The 20026-nt window shown below is 39.2% G+C and overlaps 1 protein-coding gene across 1 annotated transcript; it reads left to right on the top strand.

Moving 5' to 3' along the window:
- Window positions 1-503: 503 nt before the first annotated feature.
- LOC148047747 (vomeronasal type-2 receptor 26-like) lies at window positions 504-19040 on the top strand. The gene is made up of 6 exons (XM_087708125.1): window positions 504-664; window positions 2057-2345; window positions 6273-7106; window positions 15488-15715; window positions 17015-17141; window positions 18094-19040. Exons 1-6 carry the CDS (start codon window positions 504-506, stop codon window positions 19038-19040), a joined length of 2586 nt encoding a protein of 861 aa, XP_087564251.1.
- Window positions 19041-20026: the final 986 nt, after the last annotated feature.

Genomic DNA, 20026 nt, shown 5'->3' with positions numbered 1-20026 from the left:
CATTCATAATTATGCATATACCCACATATATTATATGACACAGAGAAACAGCACAATCTAGCTCTGATGTTTCTTTTGTAACACTTAAACTAGGACTATATCCTTGGGGCATTCAAATTGCTTTTCTCCCCACTGCACATCTCTATAGCAACAGTCATTCCCAATTCCCCTTTAATTAATAAAATGATGGTTGTTTATTCTATTTGGGTTTCCACCAGCATCTTTAGTTTTAAAGCAATGCCACAATAAAGAGATGCTCAACAATTCAACATCTGACCGGTATCTACCTCTGGCAGTGCTGAGACTAGAGGTAGAATTAGGCAGGCACTGGAAACTGGAAAATGTTCACTGCAGTGATCCTCTTTTGTGAGCGATGAGATCCAATATTATTGCCAAAGAAGCCGATCAGAAAGATCTCCATCATTGTATGTCCATTGCTGCAGCAGCAAATGAGGCTCTTTTTCATTTTGCTTCTCTCCCAAATGTCCTGTGCCACGATACAGATGAAATGTCCATTGCAGGTGGCAACAGAAGAATTTGAGGAGTTTGTGGAATTTAATTACTACAAGCCAGGAGACTACCTGATTACTGGAATAACCTCTAAAATAATTGCTGCATTTTACCCGCATGTTTTCTCCCAGAATCCAATCCACAGAGTGAGAAGGTAATTTTTTTTTGGCGTGTACAGGATTCTTGTGATTGAGCTCACCCCCCTCCAATGTTTTCCCTTTTCCCCAATTTCTCACCTTGAGAAATTCAGGTCATTAGTGCTTCTCCCAGTTTGCTTTAGGAAATAAAAGGCTCCTGGAACACATGAAGACTCTTGAAAAGCTGAGCATGCAAAGTTCCTTTTCAGGTCTTCTACAGAAGTCAGTCTTAAACAATTTTGGTAGCACTCTTCTAACATGACTCTTGCCTGGGTGGGGTTCTTCATGTCATCAATATGATACTGTGCAAATATTTATTTTCTTTGTTTATCTATTTCTGTACCATAGTTGTATAGCCCACAATCTCAGGGTTGATACCTTTTGAGCTGAAGGCAACCTCTTGAACTTCCCACAATCTCCTCTCCTTTCCAAAGAGAGGAAAGGTAAGAGGAGAGGAGAAGAGGGGAAAGGAGAGGGAAAGAAGAAAGAAGAAAGGAGAGGAAGATAGGGAGAGGTAGGAAGAGTAGGAGAGAGGGCATGAAGGGGAAGAAGAGGAGAGGAGTAGGGGAGTGGAAGGGGGAGAAGAAAAGGGAAAGGAGAGGAAGAAAGAAGAAAGTAGAGAAGAAGGGAGGAAGGGGGAAAGGGGGGGCAAAGTAGGGTTGTGGTGAAATAAAATAAGTGTATGGGATGGTAAGCAAAGCAATCCCGGTTACATATTTTAATTTTTATATGGCAAAATGCTCAAAAGTGTTAATACATGATGTGAATAATAACTGTGTACGTATACCTGTAAATATATGTATGAGATTAAAAATAAAAATAACTTTTTATAAAGAATCTCCTCTCCTTTCCCACCTTGATCAATGTCCTTCCTTTCTCCTTTTTCAACATTTCTTTCCAACTGATGCCTTTTACTATTTTATAATTTTTATGGTTTCTGTTTTACTTTTCCATTAAATAAGAATAACTTTTAAAGACAAAATGCACAGAGAATAATAATAAGCTCATATTTTACCTATGGAGGATCGCATTAAAGATTTTTGAATATAGGGCAGTAATTCCAAAGTCATCATTATTCTGCAGCAAAACAATATCTGGCTCTCAAGATGGCTTATTGAATAGTGGACAGATAATATCACTTGCTCAATCTTAAATCCAGCACTTGAATCCATCCAAATGTCACTTTCTAGGTGATATAATAGGAAGAAATAATATTATGAGAACATTTATGCACATGTGGTAACATTGTCCTTTAAGAATTCTAGAGGGCTACAAAGACCCCACTTCTTCAAGGATTGGACTAGGATGGGTTGAACTTTGAGAATGCCCGGCTTTGAAGGTAAGACTATGTTTCCAACCATGTTTTATGAATGGTTTTGAGCTGCCTAGTATTAATCTTTTTTTTGCAGTTCATCAGCAATATTCAACAGCGTCCTGCTTTTCTTCTCGGCTGCTCGTAAGGTCAACCAGAATCCTAGGCTCTTACCCAACATCACCTTGGGCTACAACATCTATGATAACCTCTTCAGTGCTAGAGTAACAATTGAGGTCATGATGGAGTTGCTCTCTACAGGGCAGGAGAATGTCCCAAATTACAGATGTGGAAGACAAAGGAATATCCTGGCAGTTCTTGAAAACACAGATTCTGAACTCTTTGATCATATTTCTACTATCTTGGGCATCTACAAAATCCCACAGGTAGGAAGCTAGAATGAGCTTAACAGAGGGAGAGATTAAATAATACAAGATTTTTAAAAAAATATTTTCATAAATTACATATATAATTATTTTATCTCCCTGTCACAAAAATGGATCGGAAACAATGCTTAGGCTTTGTGATGTATCCTTTTCTGCCACTGAAGAGTCTTTTTTCAAAGAAGCAAAGCAGAATGAAGATGATCTTGGGTCCCATGGTAGACTGTCTAGTAAACTTGGAGAAAGGATGGAGAAATCCTTTGGTGTGCAAATCCTTAGCGCAAGGGAATAGTAGAATGTGGTCTGTTGCAAAAAGGTGGGTTTGTTCAAAAAGCTAAAACTGTTCTTGATTAGTTTCCATCCATTGCTTCTTGTCCTGCCTTCTGGTGCTTTGGAGAATAGCTTGACTCCCTCTTCTTTGTGGCAGCCCCTGAGATATTGGAACACTGCTACCATGTCTCCCCTAGTCCTTCTTTTCATCAAACTAGACATACCCAGTTCTGCAATTGTTTTTCATGTATTTCAGCCTCCAGTCCCCTAATAATCTTTGTTGCTTTTCTCTGCACTCTTTCTAGAGTCTCAATATCTTCAGTTAACAGTGGGCATCTGCCCACTTTGGAGAAAGTATGAGTTGACTATGTTTCAAGTAATATTAAAATGAAGCCAATTAATGGCAATCAGAAAAAAGAGAGCCAGGAATATATGAGTGCTGGATAGTTGGTTTCAAATGGAAAAGTTAGTGAGGTGGGTTTGTTCACAGATATATAGAATGAGAAACTTAAAAGAGCTGTAGAGATCTCCTAGCTTAATTCCCTACCCAGAGCAGAAATCCTCAGACCACTGCAAGGGGTTTTCTGAATTTTCCTTCAAAACCTGCAGTGATGGGAGATCCAGGAGGCCAGCCAGGTCTAGCAATAACTTTCATAATTGTGAAATTCCTCATTTTTAAAAAACAAACTTGGGTCTGGGGTTCAAATTGCAAAAGAATGATATGAAGGAAAATTGAATGATTCACAGAAGACCATAGAAGAGCTTGAAGACCATGAGGGTCCATCCAGGCAGCAGCTTCCATACAGTTTTGCTATTCTGTCAAATGGTGCAAAGTATGTCACCCTAAATTTATTATCTTCTTTATGAACAGGAGCTGATCACAATGCCACTTACCTTGAGTTCTTTGGAGTGAGATTATTAAACTGGCTTCTGTATCTCAGATGTCTGAGCCTGTAATTAACTGCTCCTGCTTCAGGAGACTATAGCATTTGACTGTTTATACATTTTTTGTGGGACACTGTGTCTCAGTGGCTAAGACTCTGAGCTTGCCAATCAGAAAGCTCAGCAGTTTGGCGGTTCAAATCCCTAGTGCCACATAACGGAGTGAGCTCTTGTCACTGGTCCCTGCTTCTGCCAACCTAGCAGTTCGAAAGTACGTAAAAATCCAAGTAGAAAAAATAGGGACCACCTTTGGTGGGAAGGTATCAGCGCTCTGTGCACCTTTAGTGTTTAGTCATGCCGGCCACATGAGCATGGAGACATCTTTGAACAACACTGGCTCTTTGGCTTTGAAAAGGAGATGATCACCATCTCCTAGAATTGGGAACGAGTAGCACATATGTGCAAGGGGAATCTTTACCTTTTATACTTTGTATAATAAAGCAAACCATTTTTGTAATATAAATGTAAGCATGTGTTGCTACAGCTGGCTAGAGACTGCATGACATCTGCCTTCAGTTGTTCAAATCCCTGTTGATGTGCAGAGCCCTAGTAAAAAAACATATAACACTTAACAACAGAGTTGGAAGGGACCTTGGAGGTCACCTAGTCCAACCCCCTGCACAAGCAGAAGATCCTATACCATTTCAGACAAATGGCTATCCAAGATCTCTTCTTGAAAACCTCCAGTGTTGCGGCACCCAGAATTTTTGAAGACAAGCTGTTCTACTAGTCAGTTGTTCTCACCATTAGAAACAACCTCCTTAATTCCAGGTTGCTTCTCTCCTTGACTAATTTCTATCCATTGTTTCTTGTCTTGCCTTCTGGTGCTTTGGAAAATTGTCATCTTTGTGGCAGCCCCTCAAATATTGGAACATTACTATTGTGTCACCCCTAGTCCTTCTTTTCACTACACTAGACATACCCAATTCCTGCAACCATTCTTCATATGTCTAATCATCTTTGTTGCTCTTTTCTGTATTCTTTCCAGAGTCTTAACATTATGTGTGTGTGTGTGTGTGTGTGTGTGTGTGTGTGTGTGTGTGTGTGTATGTATATATGTATATATGTACATATGTACATATGTACATATGTACATATGTATATGTGTGTTGTATTTGTGCTGATAAATAAATAAAAATACAACACAAATGTAACAAAGGCAACAGTAAAAATATTGGGTTTCTGTCTGGATGATCTCTTATGACGAGCCGATGGACAGAGAATGGAAGCAGTAGACTTCCTCCCATATTTGGGCATACCAGGGGTTGTGACTTTAAATATATATGTATATAGGTATATAGGTATATAGGTATATAGGTATATAGGTATATAGGTATATAGGTATATAGGTATATAGGTATATAGGTATATAGGTATATAGGTATATAGGTATATAGGTATATAGGTATATAGGTATATAGGTATATAGGTATATAGGTATATAGGGGGGTGTGTGTGTGTATTATCAGCATAAATGCAACACAAATGTAACAAAAAGGCAACATTTAAAAAAATGGCTTTCTGTCTGGATGGTCTCTTGTGATGAGCCGATAGACAGAGAAAGGAAGCAGTAGACTTCCTCCCATATTTGGGCATACCAGGGGTTGTGACATAATACATGTGTGTGTGTGTGTGTGTGTGTGTGTGTGTTTGTGTGTGTGTATGTATGTATGTATGTATGTATGTATGTATGTATGTATGTATGTATGGATATATATTGTGGTGACCAAAAATGGATGCAGTAGTCCAACTGTGGTCGTACTCAGGCTTCGTAAAGTAAAATCATTGCTTTACTTTGTAAAATAAATAGCAAATGTTTTGATGCATAGAGTGGCTACAGATTCACATTACAGTGTTGGATTTAGTCATCACTCACCATCAGAAATCTCTTTCTGTGTATGTATGATCCTACTAAATCAGAACAGTTCTCTGCTCCGATTTATTGAGATGTGCCTTCCTGACCTGAATTACCTTGTAGAGTCTGATCTACTAGATGGGGTGGGGCACAGAGTGTGTAATGGCCATGTGAGCTTTGGTTGTTGGCAACAAAAGCGCCCTATTGCATCCACTCCATCACCCAGGCTGATCTGCATGGAAGAGTAGAATAGAACAACAGAGTTGGAACAGACTTTGGAGGTCTTCTAGTCCAACCCCCTGCTTAGGTAGGAAACCCTATACCATTTCAAACAAATGCATTTCCAAACTCCTTAAAAACGTCTGGTTTTGGAGCATTCACAACTTCTGGAGGCAAGTTGTTCCACTGATTAATTGTTCTAACTGTCAGGAAATTTCTCCTCAGTTCTAAGTTGCTTCTCTCCTTGATAAGTTTCCATCCATTGCTGCTTGTTCTACACTCAGGTGCTTTGGAGAATAGCTTTACTCCCTCTTGTTTAATACCATGTCACCCTTAGTCCTTCTTTTCACTAGCCTAGACATACCCAATTCCTGCAACCATTCTTCATATGTTTCAGCCTCCAGTCCCCTAATCGTCTTACGAGAAGGGTTTGCTGCATGAGATCACACATGAGGATTACTTCAGAGCTTGGTAGGTCAAAAGGAGCAAATGCAACAAGAGTAGAGAATAGCAAGGGAGCCAGCATATTTTATGCTTTGTTTTCTGAAAACCTCTCTCAACGGTGGGGAAAGTACCTTACATTTAAACACTTGACATTTAAGATTAAAAGTGACACAGACTACCAATATCTTCTTTCCTCTTAGATCAACTACAGTGAGATTAGCTACATTCTTCAGCAAAGTCATCTTTTTCCTTTTTATTACCGCATGACCCCAAAACCAGAGCCTCCTTACTCAGCCATTGTCCAGCTGCTCCTGCATTTCCGATGGACGTGGATCGGCCTCCTTTCTCAGGACAATGAAAGAGGAGAAACCTTTAGAAAAAACTTGGAAACTCTAGCTGTAAAAAATCGGATTTGCATCGTCCTCTCACAAACCATCCCAAAAACGAATGTGGATCAACGTACTAGAGACGTGTTTGGGAAAGAACAAAGAAAAATGTTCCTTCTCCTTACAAATATTCACATCAAAGTTATAATTTGTCAATTTGATTTTCAAGCCACAGGAACGCTATTAGGAGTAATAATTGTTAATGAAAGGAACAATGCATTCATTGAGGGGAGAGTGTGGATTGCAACAACTTTGTCAAAATTAAGCATAAGAATGCTTTCCAACCGTCTTGATCTCCAACGCAAACATGTTTTGTTTTCCTTCCAAACCCAGACAAAGAGGAGACAATATGATAGCTTTGAAACATTTTCCTATCCAGGAAAACATTTTGTAGAAGAAGCATTCCAGTGTTCCTATTCAAGACCTGTGTTGTCTAAGAAGGTTTGGAAAAGATGCACAGAAACAGAAGACTTAGAATTCCCACCCCTTGATGTGCTTGATGGAATGATAGTTGAGGATGGCTCCGGTATTTCCAGAGCAATCCATGCTGTGGCCTCAGTCCTTGATGCTGCCTCTTCCTCCCAGTTGAATAGGAGGAGGATGCTGGCTGGAGACCATCAGTCACCTAAGATTGTACAGCCATGGCAGGTAAGACTTCTCCTTTGAGGTTCCACTGATTCTACCCTCTCACTTCTGACACATGAAATTAGCTTTAAGAAGAGATGTGATATTCCAAACAGCAGTTCTCCAGTTTATAATCATTGCATGTGAGTGAAGGAGACTATAAGGATGAGCCACAGTGGCACAGTGATTACAGTGCAGTACTACAGGCTACTTCTGCTGCCTGCCAGCTGCCTGCAATTTGACAATTCAAATCTCACCAGGCTCAAGGATGACTTAGCCTTCCATCCTTCTGGAGGACCCAGATTGTTGGGGGAAAATATGCTGACTCTGTAAACTGCTTAGAGAGGGTTATAAGTATTGTAAAATGGTATATACCATATTTTTCGGAGTATAAGTTGCACCGGAGTATAAAACGCACCAAGATTTTGAAGAGGCAAACTCTGCAAACCTCCCCAAGATGGCCCATTTTTCACGAAAACGGACCCTTTTTAAAAAAAATCAGTAGAGACTTATAGAGTGCTCCTGGGGGTTGGGAGGCCCAAAAACAAGTAAAAAAGCTTGTTTTTTTGCTCATTTCTGCCCTCCCCAGCCCCCAGGAACACTCTAAAAGCCTCCTACAAGCTATACACAGCCATTTTGGTGAAGGGGCGAGGTTTCAGGAGGCAAAAAATGCTGTATTCAGTGTATAAGATGCACCCAGATTTTCAGTCTCTATTTTTGAGGGGAAAAGGTGCATCTTATGCTCCAAAAATATGATAAGTCTAAGTGCTTTTGCTATTGCTTTCCCCTGCTGGCTGGAATAATAGACAGTTAGATGAAAGAGGGGGATGATAGAGAGAGAAAGAGGGAGACAGTCAGAGACAGAGACAGAGTGAGAGACTGAGACAGAGAGAGAGGAGAGGCAGAGAGAGAGAGATAGTGATAGAGGGATAGAGAGATAGCATGAAAAAACTAATCACATGTAGTATCACAGAGAAACTCTTGTATTTAATGAGGTTTAGCAAACTTTTAAATTCATTGTTTTTATTTTATTCTTAAATTTATTATGTTGAGCTATGGTGTAACAGGACAGTTTAGTGATTCCTTCAATGAAATGAAAGGTATTTATGTAAAAAGAAATCTAGTGTTCCACAGAGAAGGAGAAAGAGAAGCTTACCGGAAAATACAGAATCATTCTCTTTCAGACCAAAGTGCTGAGCTGAAGAAGGTTGAATTGTTCAATGCATTTCCAATCTAGAATAATACCCAGGAAAACATTGACTAAAGGTTAAACTGGGAGGGGGGCAGGGGGGTATCAGTGGTGGGTTTCAAAAATTGTTGGAACCTACTCTGTAGGTGTGGCCTCCTTTGTGGGAGTGGCTTGCCACCCATGTGACCGGATGGGAGTGGCTTGCCGCCCATGTGACCGGATATGAAATTATGAATTAGTACTTAGGTCGGTCCAAGTAGCTATTCAGAAACTCTGGCATTGAAACATGCAAGTCTTAAAGCTGTCAAGTTACAAGATCCTTGCACCCCTAACCCTTTAGGAAAAAAAAACCCAGGGGTCTTCAAACCTGACAGTTTTAAGACTTGGGGACTTCAACTCCCAGAATTCATCCTCCAGTCATGTTGTGGCGACGTCATCTGCGTGGATCTGCTCCATCTTCAGTTTTTTGGAAAAGATGCACAGAAAAAGAAGATTGGGAATTCCCACCCCTTGATGTGCTCGATAGAATGATAGTTGAGGATGGCTCCGGTATTTCCAGAGCAATCCATGCTATGATCTCAGTCCTCGATGCTGCCTCTTCCTCCCAACTAAGGAAGAGGAGGAAGCTGGCTGGAGACCATCAGTCGCCCCAGATTGTACAGCCGTGGCAGGTAAGACTTCTCCTTTGAGGTTCCACTGATGCTCCCCTTCCACTTCCTATATATGAAATTGGACATAAGGAGAGGTATGATATTCCAAACTTCAATTGTACAGTTTATAATAATTGCATGTGAGTGAGGGAGATTATAAGGATAACTCTTTCAAACTGAAACTACCTGGTTTGGGATGCTGTAATTACAGAGATACCTCTATACTGCCAAAGCACTTTTCCCCAGTTACAAATTAAAGAAGCTTCAGGATGCTCCAGCCATCCTCAGATCAGGTTATGTCAGGTAGCTAAAATATGGATCTAGTCCTCTGCAGGATTCAGTTTATTTACATTTTGAGAATTTAGAATAGAATAGAATAGAATCTGGAAGGGACCTTGGAGGTCTTCTAGTCCAGCCCCCTGCTCAAGCTGGAGACCCTATACCATTTCAGATAAATAACTCTCTAGTCTCTTCTTTTTTAAAAAAATATACTTTTTATTTTCCATTTTCATAACATATAATCACATGTATACTATTACATAGCCAATATAGCCAATATCCTATTGTATTAAGTAGTAATTACATCAGTTCCTCTTGCCATCAACACCCAGAAAGATAAAAACCCATTATTAGCTCTTCTGCTCTCCATACACCTCTTTCTTCTACCTCTCTCCTACCTCCTTTCTTCCCTCCATCATCCTTTTCTACTCTACTTCCCCTTCCTTTCTCCTTCTCCTCTCTTCATTCCACTCCTCCTTATCCTCCTCATCTTCCCCCCTTACCCTCTCTCCTATCCCTCTCTTCCTATCTTTCTTCTTTCCTCTGTTTCCCTCTCTTCCTCTCATTCACTTGGTGTATTCCAACTTCTGAGCCAACTCCATTCTATGTTGATGGTATTTATGCTTCCATATCAATGTACTTAACATATCTTAGTTTTAAAGAAAAAATAAGAGAAGACAGTATACATGTGCAATCATATTGCTTTAAAATCTAACACCCCTCATCAAGCCTACTATACATCCCGCCCTCCCACCCTCCCCCCCAACCCCCCCAGCCTTCCCTCCCCCCTCTAGTCTCTTCTTTTTTTTTTCAAAAGTTTTATTTTCTTTTAAAACAAACATTTCATCATTCCTCAATCAGTGAGACATCGGAGTACAATTTTTTTGTGTGTCAAAATAGTTCTAGTTTACCACCAAATTCTTGTCTAGCCTAATGTATACCCCTCCCTCCCTCCACCCTCCACCCCAACCCCCCTCCTCCTTCCCCCCCCCCAACTTCCCAGAACCCGTACACGGTATGGATTTTTAACAAACACAGTCTGAAATCTATTGAGAAAAAAGAAATAAAGAAATTAATGACATCTCTACATTGATCTTAGCTTCTGCTTGCTGAGCTAACTTTAAACAATTTAAATTGCATCGATTAGGCCTCCTCCGAATCCCATCTTCTAGCCAGTGCAAACTGGCAACTACCCAAAGGAGAGCCTTCTCGGTGGCTGCTCCGTCCCTTTGGAACGAACTCCCCGTGGAGATTTGGACCCTCACCACCCTCCAGTCCTTCCGTGCTGCCTTAAAGATCTGGCTGTACCAGCTGGCCTGGGGTTAAGATTGTAGCCCCACTCGAATTGTGCGATTTCTTTTTAACATGCTGTATTGTCTATTGTTTGCCTTCTCCCCCTCCCTCTTGAATTGTGAGCCGCCCTGAGTCCCCCCAGGGAAAAGGGCGGCATACAAATAAAGGCAACCAACCAACCAACCAACCAAATCATTTCTGATCTTAAGCATAGGCTAACTGGAATTTCTTGGTCCCGTATTTATTTTGTATATAGTCAATCCATTTTTTCCAGTCTCGTTTATATCTCTCATTTGAGTGATCTTTGAGATATGCCGATATTTTAGCCATCTCGGCTAAGTTTGTAACTTTCAATGTCCATTCTTGAATTGTAGGCAAGTCTTCCTTCTTCCAGTATTGCGCCACCAACAGTCTTGCTGCCGTTATTAGGTGCAGAATCAAATTAGTCCCTACCACTGTAAAGTCAATACTTATACCTAGTAAAAATAACTGAGGAGTAAACTTTATCCTTCTTTTAAAGATATTTTGCATAATCCACCATATTTTTATCCAAAATGCCTTAACCTTTTGGCAGGTCCACCATATATGAAAATATGTAGCATCGAGAGAGCCACATCTCCAACATTTAGGCTGTAAATTCGGATACATAGAAGCCAGCTTTTTAGGATCTAAATGCCATCTATAGAACATCTTATAAAAATTTTCTCTCAGGTTTTGAGCTTGTGTAAATTTCACATTTCTTACCCAGATTCTTTCCCATGTATCCAGCATTATTGGTTCTTCAATGTTTTGAGCCCACTTTATCATACAATCTTTAACTAATTCTGTTTTCGAATCCATCTGTATTAATACATTATATATCCTCTTTATATGCATTAAGCTTTGATCTCTTATTTGTTTAAACGGATTATCCTCAACTTGAATAAAACCAATTTTTTTATCTATTTTCCACCTAGCCTGTAATTGCCCATACTGGAACCATGTTTGAACTATCTTCTCCTCTTTTAATACCTCTAAGGATTTTAATTGTAATACCCCACTTTCCAAGATAAGAAGCTGTCTATAGGTGATTCTATCCTGTTTTTGTACTATATTCATATTTTCAATTGCGTGTCTAGGAATTGCCCACATGGGTATCTTGTCATTTAATTTATATTGGTATTTTTTCCAGACCCGCAGTAAAGCATTTCTTAAAATATGACTTTTAAAATTCTTGTCCAATTTTTTGTTAAATAACAGGTAAGCATGCCAACCATATACCAGATCGTGTCCCTCAATATTCAATATTCTATCATTAGTTAAATGAGTCCAATCACTAATTACAGATAGTGCCACTGCATCATAATATAGTTTTAAGTTAGGTAGTTTCAAGCCTCCTCTCTCGCGTACATCTTGCATTATTTTCATCTTTACCCTCGGCTTCTTTCCTGCCCATACAAATTTGTTGATACCCTTCTGCCATTCTAAAAGATTCGCATCTTTTTTAAGTATAGGTAACATTTGGAAGAGAAATAAAAATTTTGGTAAGATGGTTTTTTATGGTTTTTATGGTTTTATTTGTATTTGTAGGCCGCCCTTTTCCCTGAGGGGACTCAGGGCGGCTCACAGAAAACCAAGGGAGGGGGGAATACAACATTGAGATTACAACACATAATAAAATAGCAAACAACATGCATACTACATTCGGGCGGGGTAACAGTCCTTATCCCCAGGCCTGACGGGCGAGCCAGTTCTTCAAGGCTATGCGGAAGGCCTGGACGGTGGAGAGAGTACGAATCTCTACGGGGAGCTCGTTCCAAAGGGTCGGGGCCACTGCTGAGAAGGCCCTCCTCCTTGTGGTTGCCAGCCGACACTGGCTGGCCGATGGAATACGGAGGAGGCCTAAGATGTTCATTTTTACTGCCGCTATCCTACCCAACAAAAATAAGTGCACTTTCTCCCATTTTTTCATCTCTGTCTGTATACTATGCCAAAGTGGTTCATAATTATGCTTATATAGTTTCCCATTTGAAGTTAAGATGTTAACTCCAAGATATTTGACTTTTTTAACTACCTCACATCCTAGCATCACTCCTAGTTCTTCCTTTTGTTTAGTATTCATATTTATAGCTAATATTTTTGTTTTTCCTAAATTTATTTTAAAACCAGACACTTGACCATATTGATTAATCGTACTCATTAAAACCATACTGGATTCCTGCGGTTGTTCCAATATTATTACCAAATCATCCGCAAAAGCACGCACTCTGTATTCTTGCTGCCTAATCTTGATCCCTTTTAGACCATCCAAGCCTCGTATTTTATTCAACAATACTTCCAAAGTTATAATAAACAATAATGGGGACAAAGGACAGCCATGTCTTGTACCTTTTCCAATTTGAAAAGAGTTAAACTTCCATTGACTATGATTTGTGCTGTTTGCTGTTGGTATATTGCTTTAATTGACTGTAAAAAATTATCTCCTATCTACATTTTTTGCAATATCTTCAACAGAAATTGCCAGTTAACTCGATCAAAGGCCTTCTCAGCATCCAAAAATATAAACGCAGCAGGGATTTGGTTGTTCTTTCCCAAATATTCTAATGCATTAATAATTAATCTGACATTACTTTTCATCTGTCTCCCCTGTATAAAACCTGTTTGGTCGGTGTGTATCAATTGTTGAATAACCAGCATTAACCTATTTGCTAGTATTTTAGTAAAAATTTTATAATCTACATTAAGTAACGAGATAGGTCTATAATTTTTTGGTTGGGTAGTATCTTGATCTTCTTTGGGTATCAAAGATATAAACGCTGTCTTCCAAAGTGGAGGCACTTTACCTTCCGTTTGAATCTTATTAAATAATTCTCTAAGAGGTTCTACCATTTCTAACTGTAAATTTTTATAGTAAACTGCTGTCAAACCGTCTGTACCTGGTGCTTTCTCTAACTTTAATTGCTTAATTACCTGCAAAATTTCCCCCAAAGTTATTGGTTGATTCAATTTTTGCCTGTGCTCTTCTCTAACTGAGGATATTTTCTCTTTATCTAAATATTTGTCTATATCTAAACCATTAATTTTATTCCCTTTATACAATTCTGTAAAAAATTCCCGAAATGTCTTTTGAATCTCTTCCTGTTGAAACACCTCCTTCCCTCTGTAAATCAGTTTAGATATATTTCGAGTTTTCCTTTTTTTCCTAGTCTGATAAGCTAACCATCTGCCAGGTTTGTTTGCGTTACAAAAAGTATTGTGTTTTGCATATAATAAATTAGTGGCTACCTCTAGTCTCTTCTTAAAGACCTCCAGTGTTGGAGTATTCACAACCTCTGGAGGCAAGCTGTTCCACTAGTTAATTGTCCTTACTGTTAGAAATTTTCCCCTTAATGCCAAGCTACTTCATTCTTCGATTAGTTTCCAACCATTGTTTCTTGTCCTGCCCTCTGGAGCTTTGTAAAATCATTTGACACTCTCTTCTCACTCACTTTAAACTTTAAAAAACTTTCTCTCTCCCCTCAAATACTAGAATACTGCTATCATGTCACCCCTAATTCTTCTTTTCTTTAGACTAGCCAACCCAAAACCTGCAATCGTTCTTGATTTGACCACCTTAGCTGCTCTTCTCTGAACTTTTTCCAGAGTCTCAACACCTTTTTTGTAGTATGGTGACCAAAATTTGTTTCACTTTGTTAAGGACATTTTATTATACTGTTTATTTTTATACTGCATATATTTTATTTTAGATGTGTATGTATTTTATATAAAATATGTATTTATTATATACAGAATATAGGAAAATAAGAATCTGCAACCCTAAGCATTTCAACTATTTGTACACTGCGTCAGATTTGTGGGTAAATCATACTGCTGTAGCACCTCTAGCAGAGAGCAGAATCAGTTCTAAGCACAAGTACTATGAGGATCGATTAGACTTGATCCCCATATTTTTTAAGAGGGGCGCCAGTGCTTAAGAGAGAAGGATCATAGGCAACATGATAAAATTTCTCTTGGGATCCTTCTCTCTTAAGCACTGGCGCCCCTCTTCCTGAGCATTTACCTCCTCAGAAAGTTCAGAAAGGGGATGGTGGAACACAGGACACTTTTTATTCACCCAGCTACTTCCACCATTATTTCCTTTCTCCTCATTGATCTACTTTGGCTCATTGATCTACTTCTAGCTCCAAGAAAGCTCCCATTCTGGATACTGTGGCTTATATTTTTCACAGTCCAGAAATGTTCCAATACATGGCAGATCTTTGTATCTTTTCAAAATAATAAGAGTATTATGCCTTTTTGTCCTAATTTACTGCTCTACGGCTTCCATATAATTGTTGTCTCTTCACCCTTCACATACTATCCATACTATCTGAAGACTGGGGGATAACTTACGTGAGGACCCTACAATACACTAAATGGTTCACAGTAGGGCTTACTTCCTGCAGAAGAACAATTTAGTCAATATATTTTGATTCCCTGTTGACTGGAACGATAGATAGATAGATAGATAGATAGATAGATAGATAGATAGATAGATAGATAGATAGATAGATAGATAGATAGATAGATAGATAGATAGATGATAGATAGATAGATAGATAGATAGATAGATGGGGAGGGAGGGAGGTATGGAGGTAGGGAGGTAGGGAGGTAGGCAGGCGGGCAGGCAGGCAGATAGGTAGGTAGGTAGATAGGTAGATAGATGAGAGAGAGAGAGAGAGAGAGAGAGAGAGAGAGAGAGAGAGAGAGAGAGATGATAGATGATAGATAGATGATAGATAGATGATAGATAGATAATAGATTGATTGATTTTAAAAAAATCTGGTGCTCCACAAAGGAGAAAGAGAAGCTTATCAGAAAATACAGAATCATTTTCTTTCATACCAAAGTGCTGAGCTGAAGAAGGTTGAATTGTTCGATGCATTTCCAATCTAGAATAATACTCAGAAAAACATTGGATAAAGGTTCAGCTGAGGATGTCTATGCTACATATTTGATTTTCTATCTCTTTGCAGCTTCATCACTTTGTGAGAAACTTCCAGCTTCACAACATTTCCAGTGACGGCATTTATTTGGATGAAAATGGAGTTCCTGCTGCTGACTTTGATATTGTACATTGGAGAATGTTTCCCGGAGAGTCTTATCCTATGGCAAAAGTTGGGAGTGTAGAAAGGGAAGCTTCTTCTGAATTGAAGGTCTCCATCAATCAGAGTGCCATCCAATGGCCAATATCATTTAACAAGGTAGTTGATCTTCTTTGGTTTAACTTTAACTCTTCCAACTACTTCCAAATATGCAAACTGTTCTGCTCAGTAATAATTCTTATTCAGGACAAATGAGATAACCTTCAAATAAGGGAAACTAAAAAAAATCCATTAATTCATTAGATGTTCTATAACTTTAAGGTGTTTTTCTGTAGTTTATTGCCAACTGGAACCTGTTAAACCACAAATTGCATTGAAGCCTTTTTACCATCTACATTATTATACTGAAATACAATATCACAATTAATAAACTATCAAACAATCTTTTGAAGAACAGTAAAGGCATGAAAGAAAGGTGTCTTTTGGGAGAAATGTTGGCAGTTGCGTAAAGTCACTTATATATGACTAGGTTGTATTATCCATGCTTCGTGATAAAACTATGTGATTGGGCAATGCAGGAGAAATCCAGTTCACTCTGGTTCAATCTATTGGCTCAGTGGTGGCTGGTGATTGAAACACATAAAGGAATATCAGTCCCACCATCTTGAGTCTGGAAGCAGTTCCATAGGTGGAAGGCATAGACATTTTGGTGAGGTACCAATGTTTAGTACTATAAGGAGACCCACACCATTCCTGTGTGAATGGGTGGAACATCTGCCAGTTTGAACTGAGGTAGTGGAATGTGAGGCAACTGGCAGTTGGAACAGAGTTCTTTTCAGGTGGGGAGGGGAGTAGAACTCTTTAGCATCAGAGCATATAAATTAGTGTATAAGAATTAATAATGATCTTATGATCATTTCGGAAAATCCTTTCTTAGCAAGCACCTAGAAGCCAAGAGGAAAATACGTGCCAAATGCCAAGTTTGTAGGCTTTGCGGTTCTGGAGATTTCCTGACGAGTGAGTGGTATTTGACATGTCTGTGTGTGTGTGTGTGTGTGTGTGTGTGTGTGTGTGTGTGTGTGTGTGTGTGTGTGTATTAAAATGTCCAGCTCTAGGAGAGAAATGCAAGGATATGTGTTGTGACAGATTTTGGGAGTTTTTTTATGAAATCGAAATTAGAGAGAAAAATATAATATATAGCATTCCCACACATACCACAACTTCTTTTCTAATTTATCCCAGGATCCTTTTCCCTAAAGGTCAATGTGACATGGTATCTCCTCCAGTTATAAAAAGGAAGGGAAATGGGAGAACTGATCAAAACTGATCAATATCAGTACTCCTTGTTTTCTCCCATTTTTCCTGAGCTCCTTGATTCCTGAAACACGTTCTTTGAAATAAACCCCACTACTGTCACTCATGTGGTGACTTAATTTCTACCATTATTTTTATTTTTAGGAAGTGCCTTCTTCTAGATGTTCAGAAAGTTGTTACCCAGGATATGCCAAGCTCGTGAGAGAAGGCGCACCTGTTTGCTGCCATGACTGTTCTCTGTGTATGGAAGGAACATTCTCAGTGGAAGAAGGTAGGTGACTCTGGAGGGGGGGGAAAGGAAATCAAGAACCTGTAGTAGGATTCAAAAGACTACACTACGCTTTCATCTTTCAGATCATAATCAGTTCCATATGTCATAGAACTTCCTCCCTGTTACACATTGTTCATTCACCTTTCATGAATTTCTTTTCTCAGTATCAGATTTAGGCTATCATGAAGTACTGTGGGAATGTGTGTGTGTGTGTGTATATGTGGGTATGTGTGTGTGTGTTGCATTTGTGTAAATAAAGGGAGACTAGTATAGATCTATTTCAAGCTATTTAGCTCTCATCAGCTAGCCATACCCTTACTGGGATTTGAACCTGGGGTGTATTACATATTAGGCAGTTGTGTTAGCCACTAAGCCACAGGCTCTCCTCCTTTGGCTTTCTGTCTGGATGGTCTTCCCATATTTGGGCATACCAGGGATTGTGACACAATAAATACCTATTTCCCTGGCCTAGCTGATAAAGGAGGAGAGCCTACATACATACATACATACATGCATGCATACATGCATGCATGCATGCATACATACATATATACGTGTATGTATGTGTGTGTGTGTGTGTGTGTGTGTGTGTGTGTGTGTGTGTGTATTTAGTGTCACAACCCCAGGTATGCCCCAATTATGGGAGGAAGCTAACTGCTTCCATTATCTGTCAATCGGCTCATCACAAGAGTCCATCACGACAGAAACCCAATATTTATATATGGATATATAAATATATATATTATATATACATATATACATACATACATACATACATACATACATACATACATACATATATATATGTTTTTTTATTTGTGCTGATAAATAAATAAAGGGAGACTAGTATAGATCTATTTCAAGCTATTTAGCTCTCATCAGCTAGCCATATATATATGTTTTATGCATTGTAGATATAAATGATTTGAATTGCATTTTTGTGATCCTACAGTTGCAGAAACACTTACATATAGCCAATGTTTTTCAGATGCAGCCCATTGCAGCAAGTGTCCAGATGACCAGTATTCCAATGAGAAGCGGAATCAGTGTATCCCCAAAATTATAAATTTCTTGTCCTATGAAGAAACATTGGGACTCATCCTAGCTTCCTTTACTCTTGCTTTGTCCCTAATCACTGCTTTTGTTCTGAGAATTTTCATTAAATACAGAGAAACTCCCATAGTCAAAGCCAACAACCGGGACCTCACCTACATTCTTCTGGTCTCTCTTCTCCTTTCCTTCTTGACCTCCCTTTTATTCATTGGACGCCCCAAGAAAGTGACCTGCCTTCTTCGACAAAGTATCTTTAGTGTTGTTTTCTCAGTTGCTGTGTCCTCACTGCTGGCAAAGACTGTCATGGTGATAGTGGCATTTCTGGCCACAAAGCCAGGAAGCAGGATGAGGAAATGGCTGGGAAAGACTCTGGCCAACTCTATTGTTGTTTCCTGTTCTGGGATTCAGGTGGGCATCTGCATGATATGGCTTGGAATTTCTCCTCCATTCCCAGACTCTGACATGCAGTCTCAACCAGAGTACATCCTGCTGCAATGTAATGAAGGGTCAATTGTCATGTTCTACACTGCCCTGGGTTACATGGGCCTTCTGGCCGCCATCTGCTTCTTGGTGGCTTTCCTAGCACGCAAGCTTCCAGGGACCTTCAATGAAGCCAAACTGATCACCTTCAGCATGTTGGTTTTCTGTAGTGTCTGGGTCTCCTTTGTCCCCACTTACCTGAGCACCAAAGGAAAATACATGGTGGCTGTGCAGATCTTCTCCATCCTGGCCTCCAGCCTGGGCTTAATGGGCTGCGTCTTTGTCCCCAAATGCTATATCATTATCTTAAGACCTGACATGAACACTAAGGAGCACCTAATAGTGAATTCTAAAAAGGGAGCATAATGTTTTACACAGGTAGATGGAAGGATGGAGGGTTGGGTAGATAAGTAGAAGGAAGGTAGTAAAATAGTAGGTAAATAAAGATAAGTATGCATAAGAAATCTGTTCCTTTTGAATAATGGGTAGGTTGACACAGCACACTAAGCCATATTTTGCTACCTATTATTTGATAAGTCAGACACAGTGTCAAAACATGGTTTATGACAGGATTCCCATAAAATGCTAGTCCTAACTCAGATAAACTCCATGATGGCTTGGTACATTATAGCAATCTGGTTATTATAAAAACATCTGACAGTGGTATTCAGGATACTGTGAATTCTGTCCCACTGCACTTCCTTGAATGTTATAACAGCCCACAATTCAGAGAGAGAGAGAGAGAGAGAGAGAGAGAGAGAGAGAGAGAGAGAGAGAGAGAGAGAGAGAGAGAGAGAGAGAGAGAGAGAGAGAGACTGAAACTGCTTTTTAAGTCTCCAATGCAGTAGTTTCTTTCTCTGATCATCCTCGCTTCACCCATTCGCCTGCTTCAGTTTCTTTAAATTCTTTTTCACCTGTGAGATTCAGCAGTAGAGATCATATTCAAGGCAACCTTTGATTAACACGGAATAAACTGGAATAATTTCTTCTTGTGTTTTGGAAACTATATTTTTTATGCAGTTTAAAGTCCAAAGGTCTAACAAATTCAGGGTCCCACTTTTCCACATTTTGTTTATTTATATTTCACATTTTCATCCCCCTCAAAGTGGGATTCTAGTGTAAAGTAAAACAACATCATATAAAACTACATCAAAATTAAAATGTTAAAGAGTTGAAATTTTGGAATTAAATGTTTAAAAAGTTATAAAAAGATAGTGAGGCAGGAGTAATTAAAGAGTTGAAATTTTGGAATTAAAGGTTTAAAAAGTTATATAAAGATAATGAGGCGGGAGTAATTAACCTCAGTTTTAAAAAGGCAAAGGAAGGATCTCCTGGCAGCAACCAATCCCACA

Source organism: Thamnophis sirtalis, unplaced genomic scaffold (genome assembly GCF_051295495.1).
Source record: "Thamnophis sirtalis isolate CommonGarterSnake01/CBP01778 unplaced genomic scaffold, rThaSir2_p1.2 scaffold_3, whole genome shotgun sequence".
Classification (NCBI taxonomy): domain Eukaryota; kingdom Metazoa; phylum Chordata; class Lepidosauria; order Squamata; family Natricidae; genus Thamnophis; species Thamnophis sirtalis.
The sequence above is the reverse complement of the archived record's forward strand: the minus strand, read 5'-3'. Positions and strand labels throughout refer to the sequence as shown.